The 20,556-nt window shown below is 43.2% G+C and overlaps 1 protein-coding gene across 2 annotated transcripts; it reads left to right on the forward strand.

Moving 5' to 3' along the window:
* The first annotated feature begins 8,308 nt into the window (after positions 1 to 8,308).
* Positions 8,309 to 20,556, forward strand: UBE2J2 (ubiquitin conjugating enzyme E2 J2). Of its 2 annotated transcripts, none has more exons than XM_085079781.1 (8): positions 8,309 to 8,483; positions 10,885 to 11,015; positions 12,713 to 12,753; positions 13,969 to 14,071; positions 15,343 to 15,481; positions 16,879 to 16,959; positions 18,251 to 19,220; positions 19,501 to 20,556. In XM_085079781.1, the coding sequence occupies exons 2-7, from the start codon at positions 10,885 to 10,887 to the stop codon at positions 18,554 to 18,556; spliced, it is 801 nt and encodes a 266-aa protein (XP_084935907.1). In that variant the 5' UTR covers positions 8,309 to 8,483; the 3' UTR covers positions 18,557 to 19,220; positions 19,501 to 20,556. The 2 variants fall into 2 exon arrangements, with proteins under 2 accessions (XP_084935907.1, XP_084935906.1); XM_085079780.1 differs by having other exon boundaries at positions 8,310 to 8,483; positions 18,248 to 19,220.

The following is a 20,556-nucleotide window of genomic DNA, read 5'->3' on the forward strand; positions in this document are numbered from 1 at the left end:
GGAGCTCCCTGTGCCTGCCGCCGATGGAGAAACCCAACCCCACTGCGCAGGGCAGAGGCTCATTAACAAACCCTAATTAAACCGCTGATTACGGCAGAGCCCGGGCCAGAGCGCTCATTAACAAACCCTAATTAAACCCCTGATTACAGCAGAGCCCGGGCCAGAGCGCTCATTAACAAACCCTAATTAAACCCCTGATTACGGCAGAGCCCGGGGCAGAGGCTCATTAACAAACCCTAATTAAACCCCTGATTACAGCAGAGCTCAGGGCGCTGCCGCTCCTCTCCCTTTGGGGTTTTTTTGGGATCAATCCAGCTGCGGCTTCCATCGGGAATTCCTCCAGCTGGGGAGTTCAGAATTGCGAAGGAAAAAAGTCTGGGAGAAGTTGGGAAAGCTTTGGGATTTTCCCTGGATTTCTGTGTTTTCCCTGGGAAAGCCTCGGGGAAGTGTTGGGGCTGAAGGGAAGATGTGGCTGGGAAAAATAAATTAATTTTGATGCCTTTAAATGGTGCTGAAGGCAATTGAAAATCCCAAAGGAATAGCTGAGGTGAATTATTTGGGAATTATTATTCCAACTTGCAGGAATTCTTTGGGAAACCCCAAAACCCACCCGGGCTGTGAATAAGCTGTAAAAAGTCAGGAATTTTCCCTGGATTTCTGTGTTTTCCCTGGGAAGCCTCAGGGAAGTGTTGGGGCTGAAGGGAAGATGTGGCTGGGAAAAAATAATTAATTTTGATGCCTTTAAATGGTGCTGAAGGCAATCGAAAATCCCAAAACAGTGGCTGAGGTGATTTGGGAATCATCCAAACTTGCAGGAATTCTTTGGGAAACCCTAAACCCCCCGGACTGTGGACAAGGTTTAAAAAGTCAGGAATTTTCCCCTGGATTTCTGTATTTTCCTTGGAAAGGCTCAGGGAAGTGTTGGGGCTGAAGGGAAGATGTGGCTGGGAAAAAATAATTAATTTTGATGCCTTTAAATGATGCTGAAGGCAATCGAAAATCCCAAAGGAATAGCTGAGGAGAATTATTTGGGAATTATTATTCCAACTTGCAGGAATTCTTTGGGAAACCCCAAACCCCCCATGGCTCTGGATAAGATGTAAAAAGTCAGGAATTTTCCCTGGATCTCCAGATTTTCAGGGAAGTGTTGGGGCTGAAGGGAATATTTCATCATTGGGAAGGCTCCAAAAATAAATTTAAAAAATAAAACAGGAGGAGGAATGGGAGAGCAAGGATTTACAGGGAATATTTTATCATGGAAATGCTCCAAAAATAAAAAAAAACCCAGCAGGATTTACAGGAATATTTTATCATGGAAATGCTCCAAAAATCAAAACCCAGCAGGATTTCCAGGGAATATTCCATCATTGAAATTTTCAAAAAAATCAAAAACCCAGCAGGATTTACAGGGAATATTTCATCATTGAAATGCTCCAAAAATGAAAAAAACAGCAGGATTTACCGGAATATTTAATCTTTGAAATTCTCCAAAAATCAAAAACCCAGCAGGATTTCCAGGGAATATTCCATCATTTAAATTCTCCAAAAATTAAAAAACCCATCAGGATTTCCAGGAACATCCCATCATCCCAAATCTCCATTCCTACTGTTAACCCTGGAAATGATTCCTTTGGATCCCAATGCTGATAAATCCCAAAATTCCCAATTCTTTCCTGCAAAAACCCCAAACCAGGAAGCTGCAAACTCCTGAACTCCCCAGAAAAAAAAAACAACTTTTTTTTATTTCTGGGAGCAGCAGGGCCAGCACTGCCCAGGCCTTAATTAGCAATTTGTTAATTAGTGGTTGTGCCAAACCCTGGTGATGTCACCTTGCCCTGGTGACAACTTTGCTCCTCCATTCCTCCAGGACAGGCTGGACTCATTCCACCCTCGGGAAAAATCTGGTTTTGTGGGATTTTCCTCGATCTAAACTGGCAGTTAGGGAGGTTCAGGTGTTTTCCAAAAGGTCCAAATCCCAAATATTTTGGATTCCAGGTTGATCTGTGACCTCCTGGCAGTGCTCATTGATCAATTTTGGATTTTTTCTCTCACCCAACAATCCACCCTCATTAAAAATCTGTTTTTATGGGATATTTCTTGATCCCAGATGGCATTTGGAGAGGTTCAGGTGTTTTCCAAAAGGTCCAAATCCCAAATATTTTGGCTCCCAGCTTTACCCAGGAGATCCTGGCATTGCCCATTGCTCAATTTTGGATTTTCCTCTCACCCAACATTCCATCCTAGTTAAAAATCTGTTTTTATGGGATTTTCCTCAATCTCAGCCACATTTAGGGAGGCTCAGGTGTTTTCCAAAAGGTCCAAATCCCAAATATTTTGGATTCCAGGCTTATCCAGGAGTTCCTGGCAGTGCTCATTGCTCAATTAGTCACCTCAGGCTGGCTGAGCCAGGAAGGAGAGGAAGGAAATCCAAGGGAAAAATGGCAAATTTATCCAGGATTTAGCAATTCTCAGCATTAATTGCTGCCAATTAATTCTGGTCACCTCAGGCAGGGGAAAAGGAAGGAAATCCAAGGAAAAAACACTTTGATTCCAGCAAATTTATCCAGGATTTAGCAATTCTCAGTTTTTATAGCTGCCATTTAATGTGGCTCACCTCAGCCAGGGGAAAAGGAAGGAAATCTAAGGGAAAAATGCTTTGATTCCAGAAAATTTATCCAGGATTTAGTAATTCTTGGCATTAATTGCTGCCAATTAATTTGGGTCACCTCAGCCAGGGGGAAAAGGAAGGAAATCTAAGAGAAAAATGACAAATTTATCCAGGATTTAGCAATTCTTGTCGTCAATTGCTGCCATTTAATCTGGCTCACCTCAGCCAGGGGAAAAGGAAGGAAATCCAAGGGAAAAAACACTCTGATTCCAGAAAATTTATCCAGGATTTAACAATTCTTGTTGTCAATTGCTGCCAATTAATTCGGGTCACCTCAGGCAGGGGAAAAGGAAGGAAATCTAAGAGAAAAATGGCAAATTTATCCAGGATTTAGCAATTCTCAGTTTTCATTGCTGCCAATTAATCTGGCTCACCTCAGCCAGGGAAAAAGGAAGGAAATCTAAGGGAAAAATGGCAAAATTATCCAGGAGTTAGCAATTTTCACTTTTCATTGCTGCCATTTAATTCTGGTCACCTCAGGCAGGGGAAAAGGAAGGAAATCTAAGGGAAAAATGATAAATTTATCCAGGATTTAGCAATTCTTGGTGTTAATTGCTGCCAATTAATTCTGGTCACCTCAGCCAGGGGAAAAGGAAGGAAATCCAAGGGAAAAACACTTTGATTCCAGCAAATTTATCCAGCATTTAGCAATTCTCAGTTTTCATTTCTGCTATTTAATTCTAGTCACCTCAGGCTGGGGAAAAGGAAGGAAATCTAAGGGAAAAATGACAAATTTATCCAGGATTTAGCAAGTCTCAGTTTTCATTGCTGCCAATTAATCTGGCTCACCTCAACCAGGGGGAAAAGAAAGGAAATCTAAGAGAAAAATGGCAAAATTATCCAGGATTTAGCAATTTTCACTTTTCATTGCTGCCATTTAATCTGGCTTACCTCAGGCTGGGGAAAAAGGAAGGAAATCCAAGGGAAAAATGGCAAATTTATCCAAGATATAGCAATTTTTGGTGTTAATTGCTGCCAATTAATTCTGGTCACCTCAGGCTGGGGAAAAGGAAGGAAATCCAAGGAAAAAACACTTTGATTCCAGAAAAATTATCCAGCATTTAGCAATTCTCAGTTTTCATTGCTGCTATTTAATTCTAGTCACCTCAGGCTCAGGAAAAGGAAGGAAATCTAAGAGAAAAATGGCAAATTTATCCAGGATTTAGCAAGTCTCAGTTTTCATTGCTGCCAATTAATCTGGCTCACCTCAGCCAGGGGGAAAGGAAGGAAATCGAAGGGAAAAATGGCAAATTTATCCAGGATTTAGCAATTTTCACTTTTCATTGCTGCCATTTAATCTGGCTCACCTCAGGCTGGGGAAAAGGAAGGAAATCTAAGAGAAAAATGACAAATTTATCCAGGATTTAGCAATTCTCAGTGTTAATTGCTGCCATTTAATCTGGCTCACCTCAGCCAGGGGAAAATGAAGCAAATCCCATTGGGAATGATGGCAGAAATGAGAATTTTCCCCAAAACTGGATGTTTCCACCATGGATTGTTTCACCAACCTGGAGAACAAAGGTGGGGATGAGTCACTGAGCTCAGGAGGAACTTTGCTCCAGCAGGATGAACCAGCTGCCAGTAAAGCTGAATAAATCCAATTATCCCAGCTTTGGGCAGGAGGAAAATGGAGTTTTGAAATGCTGAATGAGTCCTTCGTGGCTGGGGATGAATCAGGGAGACTCAGAGGGGTTTGGGGAGGAGTTTGGAGTTTCCTGGGAGGGAAAAATAACAATTGATGGGTTTGGGGGATTGTGGGGAACTCAGAAATATTACTATTTATTTCTGTTACTGTTTATTTATTGTTACTGTTTATTTCTGTGATTAAACAATGGCTGAAGCAAAATTATTCAGTAAAAACCTGGAGAACTCCACAGTCCTTAAATTAATATTACTATTTATTTCTATTAGTGTTTATTTGTTGTTACTGTTTATTTCTGTGATTAAACAGTGGCTGCAGCAAAATTATTCAGTAAAAAGAAACTCCACAGTCCTTAAATGAATATTACTATTTATTTCTATTAGTGTTTATTTATTGTTACTGTTTATTTCTGTGATTAAACAGTGGCTGAAGCAAAATGATTCAGTAAAAACCTGGAGAACTCCACAGTCCTTAAACGAATATTATTATTTATTTCTATTAGTTTTTATTTATTGTTACTGTGATTTATTTATTATTTATCTGTTTATTATTTCTGTGATTAAACAATGGCTGAAGCAAAATTATTCAGTAAAAACCTGGAGAACTCCACAGTCCTTAAATAAATATTATTTATTTCTATTAGTATTTATCTATTGTTACTGTTTAGTTCTGTGATAAAACAGGGGGTGCAGCAAAATTATTCAGTAAAATTATTCAGTAAAAACCTGAAAAAAACCAGTCCTTAAATAAATATTATTATTTATTTCTATTAGCGTTTATTTATTGTTACTGTTTAGTTCTGTGATTAAACAGTGGCTGCAGCAAAATTATTCAGTAAAAAATTATTTAAGGACTGTGGGGAACTCCACAGTCCTTAAATGAATATTACTATTTATTTCTATTAGTATTTATTTTACTATTTATTTCTGTGATTAAACAATGGCTGCAGCAAAATTATTCAGTAAAATCCATGATGGGAAAGGAATAAAACCCCTTGGGAGGACAGAAAAACCCAAAAAACAAACAAAAAAAAAAAACAAAACCAAAAAAACAAAAGAACAAAAGAACAAAAAAACCCCAAAAAACAAAAAAAAAAAAAGGAAAAAAACCAAACCAAACAAAAAACAAACAAACAAAAAACCCCAAACCAAAACAACAAAAAACACCAAAAAAACCCCAAACAAACAAAAAAAAACTGAAAAAAACCCTCATAAAACCAAGGAAAACACCTCCAAACTGCCTTTTGGGCCCAGATGAACCTTGCACTGAGTCAGGAGCAGCTGAGGAGGAAACCAGGACAAAAACCCCCTCAAGGAAATGGGATTATTGGGATTATTTCAGGCAGGAAAGGTTGAACTGGAATGCAGATGGCATTGCTCAGGGCTCAGAGGTGCAGTGATGCAGCTGGCAGGGAATTCAGGATGTAATTAGGGAAATAAACTCCAAGGAAGGAGTTTTGGTGCAGGATGGGTGTTGGTTGGATGGAATCTGGGAGGGTTTGGGATCAATGGGTCCTGCAGGAGCTCAGGATGGATTAATTGATTGATGGATTGATTGATTGAGGTCATCTTCCTGTCCCACATTGCCCCAGCCTGGCCTTGGACATTCCAGGGATGAGGCAAATGTGGAATTTTTGGGAAATCAGGGTCCTGCAGGAGCTTGGGATTGATTGATTGATTGATGGATTGATGGATGGATTGATTGATTGAGGTCATGGCTCTGCTCTGCTCTGCCCAGGTTGGGGACAATGGGGACATTGAGGTGGAGTCGCTAAAATCCCAATTTTTTGGGTCAGAAAGACATTAAATGCCATCCATTCCCACATCTTCCTGTCCCACATTGCCCCAGCCTGGCCTTGGACACTCCAAGGATGAGGCAAATGTGGAATTTTTGGGAAATCAGGGTCCTGCAGGAGCTCAGGATGGATTAATTGATTGATTGATGGACTGATTGATGGATTGATTGATTGAGGTCATGGCTCTGCTCTGCCCAGGTTGGGGACAATGGGGACATTGAGGTGGAGTCCCTAAAATCCGAATTTTTTGGGTCAGAAAGACATTAAATGCCATTCATTCCCACACCTTCCTGTCCCTGATTGCCCCAGCCTGGCCTTGGACATCCCAGGGATGAGGCAAATGTGGAATTTTTGGGAAATCAGGGTCACCTCACCTTCCCAGGAGAGGAATTCTGTCGCTGCTGAGCCGCCAGCAGAGTGAAGAACCAGGCCAGATCAAGTGTGGCAAAATTCTGATTGTATTATTTAATTCTAAAATTTCTACAGACTTTCAAAGGTCGTCCAGATTGGGTCAATTCCAAACCTCCCCTAGGTTTTTCCTCCATCTCAGCCAGCCAAATTAAGTGGCAGCTATGAAAACTGAGAATTACTAAATCCTGGATAATTTGAACTGCTTGTCTTTCCAGAGACTGTTTCAATAACATCCAAACTTTTATCTTTATTTATAAAAACACAGGAAGAGAAAATTCCCATGGGAAAGAGTCTGTGCTGCCACAGAATTCTTCCCCAAATCCACCCAAATCTCGAAAGCACTGCTCTCCTCCTGTCACTCTCCATCTGCAGATTCATGAACACATCTGAATCTGAGCAATCTGAGGGAAATATTCTGATTTACAGCAAAAAAACACCTCAGGCCAAGCCTTTGGGAAGGGAAATGAAGATGTGCTCGCTCCCAAACCCAGCCCTGAGCTGCTCTTTAATGATTATTAAATTATTATTTATTATTATATTATATATTAATATTTATTTTTATTATTTATATTATATATAATTAAAATTATGTATTATATATTATGTATTTTATATATAATATATTAATATATTATATTATATTATATTATATTTTCTAAATAATAAATTATTCTTTATCTCTGTCGGTTCCCCTGGGCTCAGTCCCAGCCGCAGCTCGGGCAGTTCGCAGAGCTCAGCCAGCCCGGGGGGCTGTTGGGGTGAGCTGGGTGATCCCCCAGCTCCCTGCAGTCGGGACATGTCGCGATACCGAGTTTCTGTCCCTTTCTGTCGTGACAATCTGTCGTGTTCACAGCCCGGCCCGCCCGGCGCTTCCATCCCTCAGCCTTTCCTTTCTCCCCTCAGCCTTTCTTTCCTTCCTTCCTTCCCTCAGCCTTTCCATCCTCCCCTCAGCCTTTCCTTCCTCCCCTCAGCCTTTCTTTCCTTCCTTCCTTCCCTCAGCCTTTCTTTCCTTCCTTCCTTCCCTCAGCCTTTCCATCCTCCCCCCAGCCTGTCCTTCCCTCCTCAGCCTTTCATTTCTCCCCTCAGCCTTTCCTCCCTCAGCCTTCCCTTCCTCTCCTCCCCTCAGCCCTTCCATCTTCCCTCAGCCTTTCCTTCCTCCTCTCTCCCTTTCCTCCCCTCAGCCCTTCCATCCTCCCCTCAGCCCTTCCTCCCCTCAGCCTTTCATTTCTCCCCTCAGCCTTTCCTCCCTCAGCCTTCCCTTCCTCCCTCAGCCTTCCCTTCCTCCCTCAGCCTTTCCTTCCTCCCCTCAGCCTTTCCTTCCTCCCTCAGCCTTTCCTCTCCTCCCCTCAGCCCTTCCATCTTCCCTCAGCCTTTCCTTCCCTCGGCCATTCCTCCCCATAGCCTTTCCTTCCTCCCCTCAGCCTTTCCTCCCTCCTCTCTCCCTTTCCTCCCCTCAGCCTTTCCTCCCTCCTCTCTCCCTTTCCTCCCTCCTCTCTCCCTTTCCTCCCTCCTCTCTCCCTTTCCTCCCCTCAGCCTTTTCTCCCTCAGCCTCTCCTCCCCTCAGCCTTTCATTTCTCCCCTCAGCCCTTCCTTCCTCCCTCAGCCTCTCCTCCCTCCCCTCCTCAGCCTTTCCTCTCTCAGCCTTTCCTTCCTCCCCTCCTCAGCCTCTCCATCCTCCCCTCAGCCCTTCCTTCCTCCCTCAGCCCTTCCTCCCCTCAGCGTTCCCGCCACGCCGCCCAGCCGGAACCGGAAGGCGTTCCGGAACCGGAAGGCGGCGCAGTGCCCGCTGCTGGCCGGAAGCGCCGCCCGCCCGCCATCTTGGCCGGAGGCAGGGTAGCGCCGCCGCTGCCCGCCCGCTGTCCGCCCGGCCCGGCCCGGCCCGGCGCGGCGCTCCTCCGCCTGCTGCCTGCTCCGCCGGGCGGGACGGAGGGAGCGAGGGGCCGCCCGGGGCTGGCGGCCAAGGAGAGGTGAGCCAGAGCTGTCCCGGCAGCGGGCGGAGGGACGGGCGGGCTGCCTGCCTGTGTGCGCCCTCAGCGCCGCTCTGCTGCTCCTTCCCTCCTCCTTCTCTCCGCTTCCCAGCTCCTTGCTCCTTCTCCTTCCCTCCTTTCCAGCTCCTTGCTCCTTTTTCTTCCTCCCTTTCCTCCTCCTTCCTTCCTTCCTTCCCAGCTCCTTTCTCCTTCTGCTCCCTTCCCCTTCCCTCCTTCCCAGCTCCTTCCCTTTCCTTCTCCTTCTCCTTCTCCTTCTCCTTCTCCTTCTCCTTCTCCTTCTCCTTCTCCTTCCCTCCTTTCCCAGCTCCTTTCTCCTTTTTCTCTCTCCTCCTTCCCTCCCTCCCTTCCCCTCTCCCCTTCCCTCTCTCCCTTCCTCTTTCCCCTCTTCCCTCTCTCCATTTCCTCTTTTTCCCTCTCGCTCTCTCCATTCCTTTTCCCTCTTCCCCTTTCCCGTTCTCCTTTTCATTCCCTCCCTTCTTCACTCTCCTCTTTCCCTCCTTTTCCCCCTTTTCCCCCTTTTTTCCCATTTTTTCTCCCCTTTTTTCCCATTTTTCCCCCTTTTTCCTCTCTCTCCCTCACTCCTTCCCTCCCTCTTCCTCCTCTCGTTCTCCCTCACTTCTCCTGTTCCGTTGTGTTCTTATCCAGGTGGGAAGTTAGGATTTATTTTCCGCCTTTTGTATGTAAATATTCTTCCACGGGAGGCTTTGAGGAGTGTTAAAATCCCAATAATTAAAATATTCGGGTTTTTTTTACCCCCCATGGTGAGGGTGGCTGTGGGATAGGCGTCAGATTGTTTTAGAATAAAAATATTTATTTTTTAAAGTCGAAGCAAGCTTATTTAGAAGAAAAAAAACTATTTTATGATTTCAAGAAGTGTGACTTAAAACAAAAATTACAGGTTTGGAGCAATTCTGCCAAAATTCAGGTTAAACGAATTTATTCTGAGTTGAACTTGAATGTTTGACCAATTAAAACTTATGGTTTAAATGTTATTTTCCTAATAAATTTTACCTGTTTGTGATAAAGAAATACAGAGAGTTATAGGAATTTAATATCATTTGATGTCATATTGGAGACTTTGCTTTATATTTTAAATTCTGCTTTAATTTCCTGGTGTGAAACCAAACAACTCAGACTTGTGGGGAAAGTTAATTAATCAGCAGCTGTTAATTGCTGTGTGTTGTGTAGGTTAATTAGGGCAATGATGGTTCCTTTGTCCTGTAATTCAGCAGGGAATTGAAATCTCACTGAGCTGCAGGAAATAATCAGAAATTCAAAATACTCCAGTACCCAGTTAGCCTCTTGCTGGGTCTTGTTTGGTGTTTAGTTCAGAGAATTGTAAAAAAAGCAAATTAATTGAGTTTAAACTGGGGCAAGTTATTTAAATTTATGTAATTAATGGTAAAGCTGACTAGGGAAAGATATATATGTATATAATGTATATAAATATGTGTTATATGTTATATATGTAAATATGTATTATAGATATATTTATATATATAATGTATATAAATATGTGTTATATATTATATATGTAAATATGTATTATAGATATGTTTATATATATAAAATGTATATAAATATGTGTTATATATTATATATGTAAATATATGTTATAGATATATATTATATCTATATAAATGTATATAAATATGTGTTATATATTATATACGTAAATATGTATTATATATATATATTTATATATATAAAATGTATATAAATATGTGTTACATATTATATATGCAAATATATATTATAGATATATTTATATATATAATGTATATAAATATGTGTTATATGTTATATATGTAAATATATATTATATATATATATATATAAATGTAAATAAATATGTTTTGTGTTTTGTGGTTTTTATGATTATCTATATATATCGATATATAAAAATGTATATAAATGTTATATATTATATATGTATATATATTATATATATTTATAGATATAAAATGTATATAAATATGTGTTTTATTATATATGTAAATATATATTATATATCTATATCTATATCTATATATAAAATGTATATAAATATGTGTTATATATTATATATGTAAATATATATTATAGATATGTATTTATAGATATAAATGTATATAAGTATGTGTTATATATCATATATGTAAATATATATTATAGATATATACATAGAAATATATTAAAAATATAAATAAATACATAGGGAATAAAACACCTCAGGATCCCAGGGATCACCCAGGTCAGAGCTCACTTGGGATTTTATTTTGCTTCCTAAAAACCAAGATAACTCAATTCCCATTTCAAATCTAGTCTGTAAAGTGGCTTTTGCAGCCTCCCTGAATTCCTGTGCCACTAATTAACTTATTAATGAATTATTCCCAATTAGATGAGCAACACCAGCACCAAGAGAGCACCAACCACAGCGACCCAGAGGCTGAAACAAGATTACCTGAGGATCAAGAAGGATCCAGTGCCTTACATCTGTGCTGAGCCCCTGCCCTCCAACATCCTGGAATGGTCAGCATTTATTGATTATTGATTGATTGATTATTGATTATTGATTGGGAATTGATTGGGATCCAGTGCCTTACATCTGTGCTGAGCCCCTGCCCTCCAACATCCTGGAATGGTCAGCATTCATTGATTATTGATTATTGATTATTGATTATTGATTGGGAATTGATTGATTGATTGATTGATTGAGCCCCTGCCCTCCAACATCCTGGAATGGTCAGCATTGATTATTGATTATTGATTGGGAATTGATTGATTGATTGAGCCCCTGCCCTCCAACATCCTGGAATGGTCAGCATTCATTGATTGATTATTGATTATTGATTGACTGATGATTGATTGATTGATTGATTGAGCCCCTGCCCTCCAACATCCTGGAATGGTCAGCATTGATTGATTGATTATTGATTATTGATTGGGAATTGATTGATTGATTGATTGAGCCCCTGCCCTCCAACGTCCTGGAATGGTCAGCATTCCAGTCCCAGGGGGAATTAATCAGGGTGGATATTGGGATGGGAATTAATAGGGATGGGAATTGATTGGGGTGGATATTGGGATGGGAATTGATTGGGGTGGGAATGAATTGGGATGGAAGTTGGTTGGGATGGGAATGGAGATGGGAATTAATTGCGACGGGAATTAATTGCAATGGAAATTATTGCAGTGGGAATTGGAGTGGGAATTGAGGTGGATATTGGGGTGGGAATTAATTGGGGTGGGAATTGAGGTGGGAATTAATCGAGATGGGAATCGGGGTGGGAATTATTTGGGGTGGGAATCAGAATAGGAATCAGGATGGGAATGAATTGAGATGGGAATTGGGTGGCAGTTAAGATGGGAATTTATCAGGTTGGGAGTCAGGATGACAGTCGGGATGGGAATTAATCAGGGTGGGAATTATTTGGGGTGGGAATTGAGATGGGAATCAATTGAGATGGGAATTGGGATGGGAATCAAGATGGGAATCAGGGTGGGAATTATTTGGTGGGAATTCAGATGGAAATCAATCAAGAGGGGAATGAATTGGGATGGGAATCAAGATGGGAATTACTTGGGGTGGGAATTGGGATGGGAATGAATTGGGATGGGAATCAGGATGGGAATCAAGATGGGAATTATTTGGGGTAGGAATTCAGATGGAAATCAATCAAGATGGGAATCAGGATGGGAATGAATCAAGATGGGAATTATTTGGGGTAGGAATTGAGATGGAAATCAATCGGGATGGGAATGAATCAAGATGGGAATTACTTGGGGTGGGAATCGAGATGGAAATCAGTCGAGATGGGAATGAATTGGGATGGGAATCAGGATGGGAATGAATCAGGATGGGAATGAAGATGGGAATTATTTGGGGTAGGAATTGAGATGGAAATCAATCGGGATGGGAATCAGGATGGGAATTACTTGGGGTGGGAATTGGATGGAAATCAATCGAGATGGGAATGAATTGGGATGGGAATCAGGATGAGAATCAAGATGGGAATTATTTGGGGTGGGAATTCAGCCGGAAATCAGTAGAGATGGGATTTAGGATGGATTTTTCCTCTCCCAGGCCAGAACATCCTCTCCCAGGCCATCCAGCCTGCCTCTCCCCCTGCCTTCGGGGAGGTGGAGGAGGAACCTCTGCCCGAGGCTGATGCTCATTTTTGGGGTTTTCCTGCTTCCCCAGTGTTCCATTTCCCCTCTCTTTGCAGGCACTACGTGGTTCGAGGGCCTGAGCTGACTCCCTACGAAGGTAAAACCCTTTTTTTTAAAAACCCTGGCTGTTTTTAAAACCCTTTTTTTAAAACCCTGGCTGAACCCAGGCTCAGGAATTCCAGGGGGTTGAAAAGGAGCAAAAAAACCCCACAGAAAAGAGCTCCAAAACCTTCCAGAGCCATCTCAGACCTGTGGAGAAGAGAGAAAGAAATCATGATGCTGCTGCCAATCATTTTGCTGTTATCAAATTTAATTAAATCAAATTCAGGTTCAACTGAAGGCAAATATTCTGATTAAATTGCTGAAGGTTTTGGAGCGAGTTCTGTGGGAAAGATAATGTCCAAAAGTCCTGTTTTTATCACCAAAATATTCTTTATTCTGAGGAATATTTGGGATCTTTTTTATTTGGATTAAAATTCTCTTCAGGAAGTTTTCTGGAGAAAGATTGAAATAGAAAAACTTCATTAATTTGTTCCAGTCAGATATTTCCCAGTGGCTTCTGAAAATGCCTTTTCAATTTGGATTCTTCAGTTAGTTCCTGACAAAATGTGCAATTTGGACTGGATTAAATACATTTTGGAGAGCTTTATTTAACCCAATTTTGGGGCATTTTAGGACTTCATCTCGAATTTTCATTTAATTTTTACTCATTTTTTGGGGTATTTAAGGACTTTATCTTGATATAAAATCTCTCTGTGTGCTGCAGGTGGAACAGTTTGATGTCTTTAGTAAGAAGAGGAGAAGGAATAAGGCAGAGGGGTTTATTTAATTAAATTTTTATTAATTTTCATCCAATTTTGGGGTATTTTAGGCCTTTATCTCGATGTACAATCTCTGCAGGTGGAAGAATTTGCTCTCTTTAGTAAGAAGGGGAGAAAGAATAAAGCAGAGGAGTTTATTTAACCCAATTTTTGGGTGTTTTAGGACTTTATCTCGATATAAAATCTCTCTTTGTGCTGCAGGTGAAAGAGTTTGATCTCTTTAGTAAGAAGGGGAGAAAGACTAAAGCAGAGGGGTTAATTTAATTCAATTTTTATTTAACTTTTACCCAATTTTGGGTATTTTAGGCCTTTATCTTGATATAAAATCTCTGCAGATGGAAGAATTTGCTCTCTTAGTGGGAGAGGGAGAAGGAATAAAGCAGCAGCTTTTATTTAATTTAATTTTTATTTAATTTCCACCCCATTTTGGCCTATTTCAGACCTTTTTCTAGATACAAAATCCTGAATTTCTCCCTCTCTGTGTTCCCCAGGTGGCTACTACCACGGCAAGCTAATATTCCCCCGAGAATTCCCCTTCAAACCTCCCAGTATTTATATGATCACCCCCAACGGAAGGTTTAAATGCAACACCAGGTCAGCATTTCCACCTCTGACAATTCCATCCTTCCCAACTCCTGATGCTGATTTTGGGGTGGTTTGGGGTGGTTTTTGGGGCAGGTTGTTTGTCTCCAATCCCTCATTTCCCTGATCCTGATTTTGGGGTGGTTTTGAGGTGGTTTTGGGATGTTTTTGGGCAGGTTGTGTCTCTCTAATCCCTTATGTCCCAACCCCCTAATCCCAATTTTTGGGGTGTTTTTGTGTCTCTCCCTTGCCTCATTTCCCTGATGCTGATTTTGGGGTGTTTTTGGGGTGTTTTTGGCAGGCTGTGTCTGTCCATCACGGATTTCCACCCCCTGGTGCTGATTTTAGGGTGTTTTGGGATGTTTTTGGGATATTTTGGCAGGCTGTGTCTGTCCATCATGGATTTCCACCCCCAGGTCCTGATTTTGGGGTGTTTTGGGCAGGCTGTGTCTCTCTAATCCCTCATTTCCCTGCTGCTGATTTTGGGGTGGTTTTTGGGGTGTTTTTGGGGTGTTTTGGGCAGGTTGTGTCTCTCCATTTCCTCATTTCTAAACCCCCTGGTGCTGATTTTGGGGTGTTTTTGGGGTGTTTTTGGCAGGCTGTGTCTGTCCATCACAGATTTCCACCCCCAGATCCTGATTTTAGGGTGTTTTGGGGTGTTTTTGGCAGGCTGTGTCTGTTCATCACGGATTTCCACCCCCTGATGCTGATTTTGGGGTGGTTTTGGGGTGTTTTGGGGTATTTTGGCAGGCTGTGTCTGTCCATCACGGATTTCCACCCCCAGGTGCTGATTTTAGGGTGTTTTTGGGTGTTTTTGGCAGGCTGTGTCTGTCCATCACGGATTTCCACCCCCTGGTGCTGATTTTGGGGTGTTTTGGGCTGTTTTTGGGGTATTTTGGCAGGCTGTGTCTGTCCATCACGGATTTCCACCCCCTGGTGCTGATTTTGGGGTGTTTTGGGATGTTTTTGGGGTGTTTTTGGCAGGCTGTGTCTGTCCATCACAGATTTCCACCCCCAGATCCTGATTTTGGGGTATTTCTGGGGTGGTTTTGGGCTGTTTTTGGGGCAGGCTGTGTCTGTCCATCACGGATTTCCACCCCCTGCTGCTGATTTTGGGGTGTTTTTGGGTGTTTTTGGCAGGCTGTGTCTGTCCATCACGGATTTCCACCCCCTGCTGCTGATTTTGGGGTGTTTTTGGGGTGTTTTTTGGCAGGCTGTGTCTGTCCATCACGGATTTCCACCCCCTGCTGCTGATTTTAGGGTGTTTTGGGGTATTTTGGCAGGCTGTGTCTGTCCATCACGGATTTCCACCCCGACACGTGGAACCCAGCCTGGTCAGTGTCCACCATCCTCACTGGGCTGCTCAGCTTCATGGTGGAGAAAGGACCAACCCTGGGCAGCATCGAGACCTCCGAGTTCACCGTCAGTCTGCGGGGTTTGGGGTTGGGGATTTGGGAACTGGAATTTGGGGGTTGGGGTTTGGGGAGTTGGGGGAGTTGGGGGATTTGGAATTGGGGAGTTAGGGGTTTGGAGAGTTGGGACTTGGGGATTGGGATTTGAGGAGTTGGGAATGTGGGGAGTTGGGGGATTTGGGGTTTGGAGAGTTGGGATTTTGGGGATTTGGGAATTTGGGGTTTGGTGAGTTGGGATGTTGGGATTTGGGGATTTGGGGGTTTGGGATGTGGGGAGTTGGGGGTTTGGGGTTTGGGGGTTGGGTTTGGGGTTGGGTTTTGGGGTTTGGGTTTGGGGTTTGGGGTGGGGTTGGGGTTTGGGGATTTGGGGGTTTGGGATGTGGGGAGTTGGGGGTTTGGGGATTTGGGAGTTTGGGGTTTTGGGGAGTTGGGATTTGGGAATTTGGGGAGTTGGGGATTTGGGGTTTGGGGAGTTGGGGTTTGGGAACTTGAATTTGGGAATTTGGGGTTTGGGGAGTTGGGAATTTGGGATTCGGGGAGTTGGATTTGGGGCTTGGGGAGTTGGGGGTTTGGGGAGTGGGTAATTGGGTGTGTGGGGAGTTGGGGAGTTGAGGGTTTGGGGAGTTGGGATGTTGGGGGTTTGGGGAGTGGGGATTTGGGGTTTGGGATTTGGGGAGTTGGGATTTGAGGAGTTGGGGATTTGGGAATGTGGGGAGTTGGGGGTTTGGGGAGTTGGGAATTTGGGGATGTGGGGAGTTGGGGGTTTGGGGTTTGGGGAGTTGGGAAATCTCAGGGTGTTTGGGGTTTTGCTCTCTGCTAGAGCCCTGATCCCGTAGGATCAACAGTACCATCCTTTATGTCTGCAAACATCTCTTTTAGGGAATATTTGTATCTGTAAATACCTGTTTTAGAGGATATTTATATCTATAAATATCTATTTTACAGAATATTTATATCTGTAAACATCTGTTTTGGAGAATATCTATATCTATAAATACCTGTTTTAGAGAATATCTTTTATCTATAAACATGTATTTTACAGACTATTTATAAGTATAAACAGCTGTTTTAGAGAATATTTCTATCTCTAAATGTTTATTTTAGAGAATATCTATCTATAAATATCTATTTTAGAGAATGTTTATATTTATAAATATGTCTATTTTAGACAATATATCTCTATATCTATAAATGTCTGTTTTAGTGAATACCTAGATCTATAAACATCTATTTTGAAGAATATTTCTATCTATAAACATCTATTTTAGAGGACAATCCTCCCAAATTTGACATTTTCAATGTTCCAAACACATTTTTTGGAGGTTTCTGCTGGGCAGTCAGGTGTGGGATTGCAATAAATCACTGAATTTTTCTCCAGCTGCTGATCAATGTCCATTTCCTCCCCAGAAAAGGCAGCTGGCTGCACAGAGCTTAGCGTTTAATTTAAAAGACAAAGTCTTCTGTGAGCTTTTCCCTGACGTGGTGGAGGTAAGGGAATTATGATTTATTCCTTATTCCCACAAGAATTCCATTTTCCCTGATTCTTCAGCTCCTCCTGGAGATCTGCTTGGGATTTTCCCAGCCTGGAGCTCTGTTTGTTCACCTTGAAGCCAAAACACCCAAACCATCCCAACAACTCCCAAATCCCCCCAAACCATCCCAACTCCCAACTGAATCTTCTCCCAAATCCAAACCACCCCAACTCCCACTGAATTTCCTCTTTTCCCAAACCCAACTCCCCCTGAATTTCCTCTTCTCCCAAACCCAACTCCCCCTGAATTTTCTCTTTTCCCAAACCCCAACCCACCCCAACTCCACCTGAATTTCCTCTTCTCCCAAACCCGGCTCCCCCTGAATTACCTCTTCTCCCAAACTGCCCCAACTCCCACTAAATTTTCTTTCCTCTTCTCCCAAACCCACCCCACCCCAATCCCCCTGAATTTCCTCCCAAACCCAAACCACTCCAACCCCCTGAATTTCCTCCCAACCCACCCCAAGTCCCACTGCATTTCCTCTTCTCCCAAACCAACTCCCACTGAATTTCCCCTTCTCCCAAACCACCCCAACTCCCACTGAATTTCCTCTTCTCCCAAACCCAAACCACCCCAACTCCCACTGAATTTTCTCTTTTCCCAAACGCGACTCCCCCTAAATTTCCTCTTTTCCCAAACCCAAACCACCCCAATCCTCCTGAATTCCCCCCAAACCATCCCAACTGCCCCTGAATTTTCTCTTTCCCAAACCCAACTCCTCCTGAATTACCTCTTCTCCCAAACCCAAACTGCCCCAAATCTTACTAAATTTTCTTTCCTCTTCTCCCAAACCCACCCCACCCCAATCCCCCTGAATTTCCCCCAACCCCAAACCACCCCAATTCCCCCTGCATTTCCTCTTCTCTCAAACCCCAAACTCCTCCTGAATTTCCTCTTCTCCCAAACCAAACTCCTCCTGAATTTTCTTTTCCCAAACCCAACCCCCCAATCCCCTGAATTTCCCCAAAGCCACCCCAATCCCCGAATTCCCCCAAACCCCCTAATCCCCTGAATTTCCCCAAAGCCACCCCAATCCCCTGAATTTCCCCCAAAGCCACCTCCTGAATTTCAACCCACCCCAATCCCCCTGAATTTCCTCTTTTCCCAAACCCAACTCCCACTGAATTTTCTCTTTTCCCAAACCCAACTCCTCCTGAATTTCCTCTTTTCCCAAACCCAACTCCCCCCGAATTTCCCCCAAACCCCCTAATCCCCCTGACTTTCCTCTCCCCTCTCTCTCCCAGGAGATCAAGCAGCAGCAGCAGCAGCAGCAGCAGGCGGCTCAGCAGGCTCAGCAGTCCCCGAGCAGCCGCTCCCCCTCTCTGCCCCTGCCGGACGTGGTGCCCGACGGGGAGGCGCTCGGGGGGCACCAGGGGCTGGCCCTGCTCAACGGGCACCCCGGGGGGCTGCCCCAGGGCCAGGGGGGGCTGCAGCAGCCCCACAGGAACCACGGACTCTTGGGGGGAGCCCTGGCGAACTTGTTTGTCATCGTGGGCTTCGCCGCCTTCGCCTACACAGTCAAGTACGTGCTGAGGAGCATAGCCCAGGAGTGAGCAGCAGAACAGCCACGGCGCTGCCATTGCGGCATAAACAGGACTTGGTGGGCACCTGGATGGAATTTGGGGGCTTTTGTTCCGTGTGGGAAACTCCTGGGTTGTGTTGGGAATGTGTTAGGAGTTGGTGGATGTTGGGAAGTCAAAGCATTACTGATGAAACTCTGCGTTTTTAGTGCTTTGATTTTCAGATTCTGCTCCATCTGTGCTCTGAGAATCTTCAGCAAATTCACTTTTTTACTCCATTCAGTCATTGCTGAAGAGCACAGCCCAGGAGGGAGGAGGAGAAACAGCCAGACCTGGTGGGGATTGCAGGATAAAGGAGACTCTGGATGGAATTTGGGGTTTTGTTCCATGTGGAAACTCCTGGGTTGTGTTGGGAATAGGTTGGGTTGAGCACATTTTGAGAAGTCAAAGCATTACTGATGAAACTCTGCATTTTTAGTGCTTTGATTTTCAGATTCTGCTCCATCTGTGCTCTGAGAATCTTCAGCAAATTCACTTTTTTACTCCATTCAGTCATTGCTGAGGAGCACAGCCCAGGAGTGAGAGAGAGGAACAGCCAAATCCCATGGGATTGCAGGATAAACAGGACTTGGTGGTCACCTGGATGGAATTTGGGGTTTTGTTCCATGTGGAAATTCCTGGGTTGTGTTGGGAGTAAGTTGGGTTAAAGTTCAGGTTTTGCCTCACTGAGAAATCAAAGCATTACTGATGAGAAACTGCATTTTTAGTGCTTTGATTTTCAGATTCTGTTCCATCTGTGCTCTGAGAATCTTCAGTGAATCCACTTTTTTACTCCATTCAGTCCTTGCTGAGGAGCACAGCCCAGGAGTGAGGAGGAAAAACAGCCAAATCCCATGGGATTGCAGGATAAAGGAGACTCTGGATGGAATTTGAGGTTTTTGTTCTATGTGGAAACTCCTGGGCTGTGTTGGGAGTAGGTTGAGTGAACCAGGTTTGGAGAAGTCAAAGCATTACTGATGAAACTCTGCATTTTTAGTGCTTTGATTTTAGGGTTTTCCTCCATCTGTGCTCTGGAAATCTCCAGTGAATCCATTTTTTTACTCCATTCAGTCAAATATCTGCTGAGGAGCACTGACTTCCAGGAGTGAGCAGGAGAAACAGCCAAATCCCATGGGAATTGCAGGATAAATGAGACTCTGGATGGAATTTGGGGTTTTTGTTCCATGTGGAAACTCCTGGGTTGTGTTGGGTTCAGCAGGTTTGGAGAAGTCAAAGCATTGCTGATGAAAATCTGCATTTTTAGTGCTTTGATTTTAGGGTTTTCCTCCATCTCTGCTCTGGAAATCTCAAGTGAATCATTTTTTATTTACTCCATTCAGTCCTTGCTGAGGAGCACTGACTCCAGGAGTGAGAGAGGAAAACTTCCCCAGTGGGAATTGCAGGATAAAGGAGACTCTGGATGGAATTTAGGTTTTTTTTCCACAGGAAAACTCCTGGCTTGTGTTGGGTTCAGCAGGTTTGGAGTAGTCAAAGCATTGCTGATGAAAATCTGCATTTTTAGTGCTTTGATTTTAGGGTTTTCCTCCATCTGTGCTCTGGAAATCTCCAGCAAATCCATTTTTTTTACTCCCTTGACCACTTTTTAAAATCCCACCATTCCTCCACCTTTGATTTTCCTTGGGGAAGAAAATTCCCTTCTTTCCTGGCCAGGGATCTGAGCAGAGATCCCACCTGGATTTGGGGGGAAAAAAAGGTTGATTTTATCCAAAATTGTTTCTTTTTATTCCCAATAAACACCCATCCTGCCACATTACTCAGCAGTGACCCAACGAGTGGGAAAAAAACCACCAAATGTGGTTTATTTGGGAAGGAAAAAAACCACAAAAAACTTTGGGAAAAGTGGGAAATCACCACGTGCAGGGTCGGTTTGGAGTTGTTCTTGCAGAGATTTTTCATTTTTCTGGTGGTGAATTGTAACAATTCCTTCTCATCTCGAGGTGAAGTGCAGAATAAAGCTGCTCCCTCCCAGGAGA

Source organism: Lichenostomus cassidix, chromosome 21 (genome assembly GCF_008360975.1).
Source record: "Lichenostomus cassidix isolate B80296 chromosome 21, HeHo_3.0, whole genome shotgun sequence".
Classification (NCBI taxonomy): domain Eukaryota; kingdom Metazoa; phylum Chordata; class Aves; order Passeriformes; family Meliphagidae; genus Lichenostomus; species Lichenostomus cassidix.

Excerpts from the sequence above, each read along its gene's own strand:
- UBE2J2 (XM_085079780.1), top strand. The coding sequence starts at position 10,885 with ATGAGCAACACCAGCACCAAGAGAGCACCAACCACAGCGACCCAGAGG. Across the intron at positions 12,754-13,968 it reads TGAGCTGACTCCCTACGAAG|GTGGCTACTACCACGGCAAG; the intron begins GTAAAACCCTTT and ends TGTGTTCCCCAG. Across the intron at positions 16,960-18,247 it reads TTTTCCCTGACGTGGTGGAG|GAGATCAAGCAGCAGCAGCA; the intron begins GTAAGGGAATTA and ends TCTCTCTCCCAG.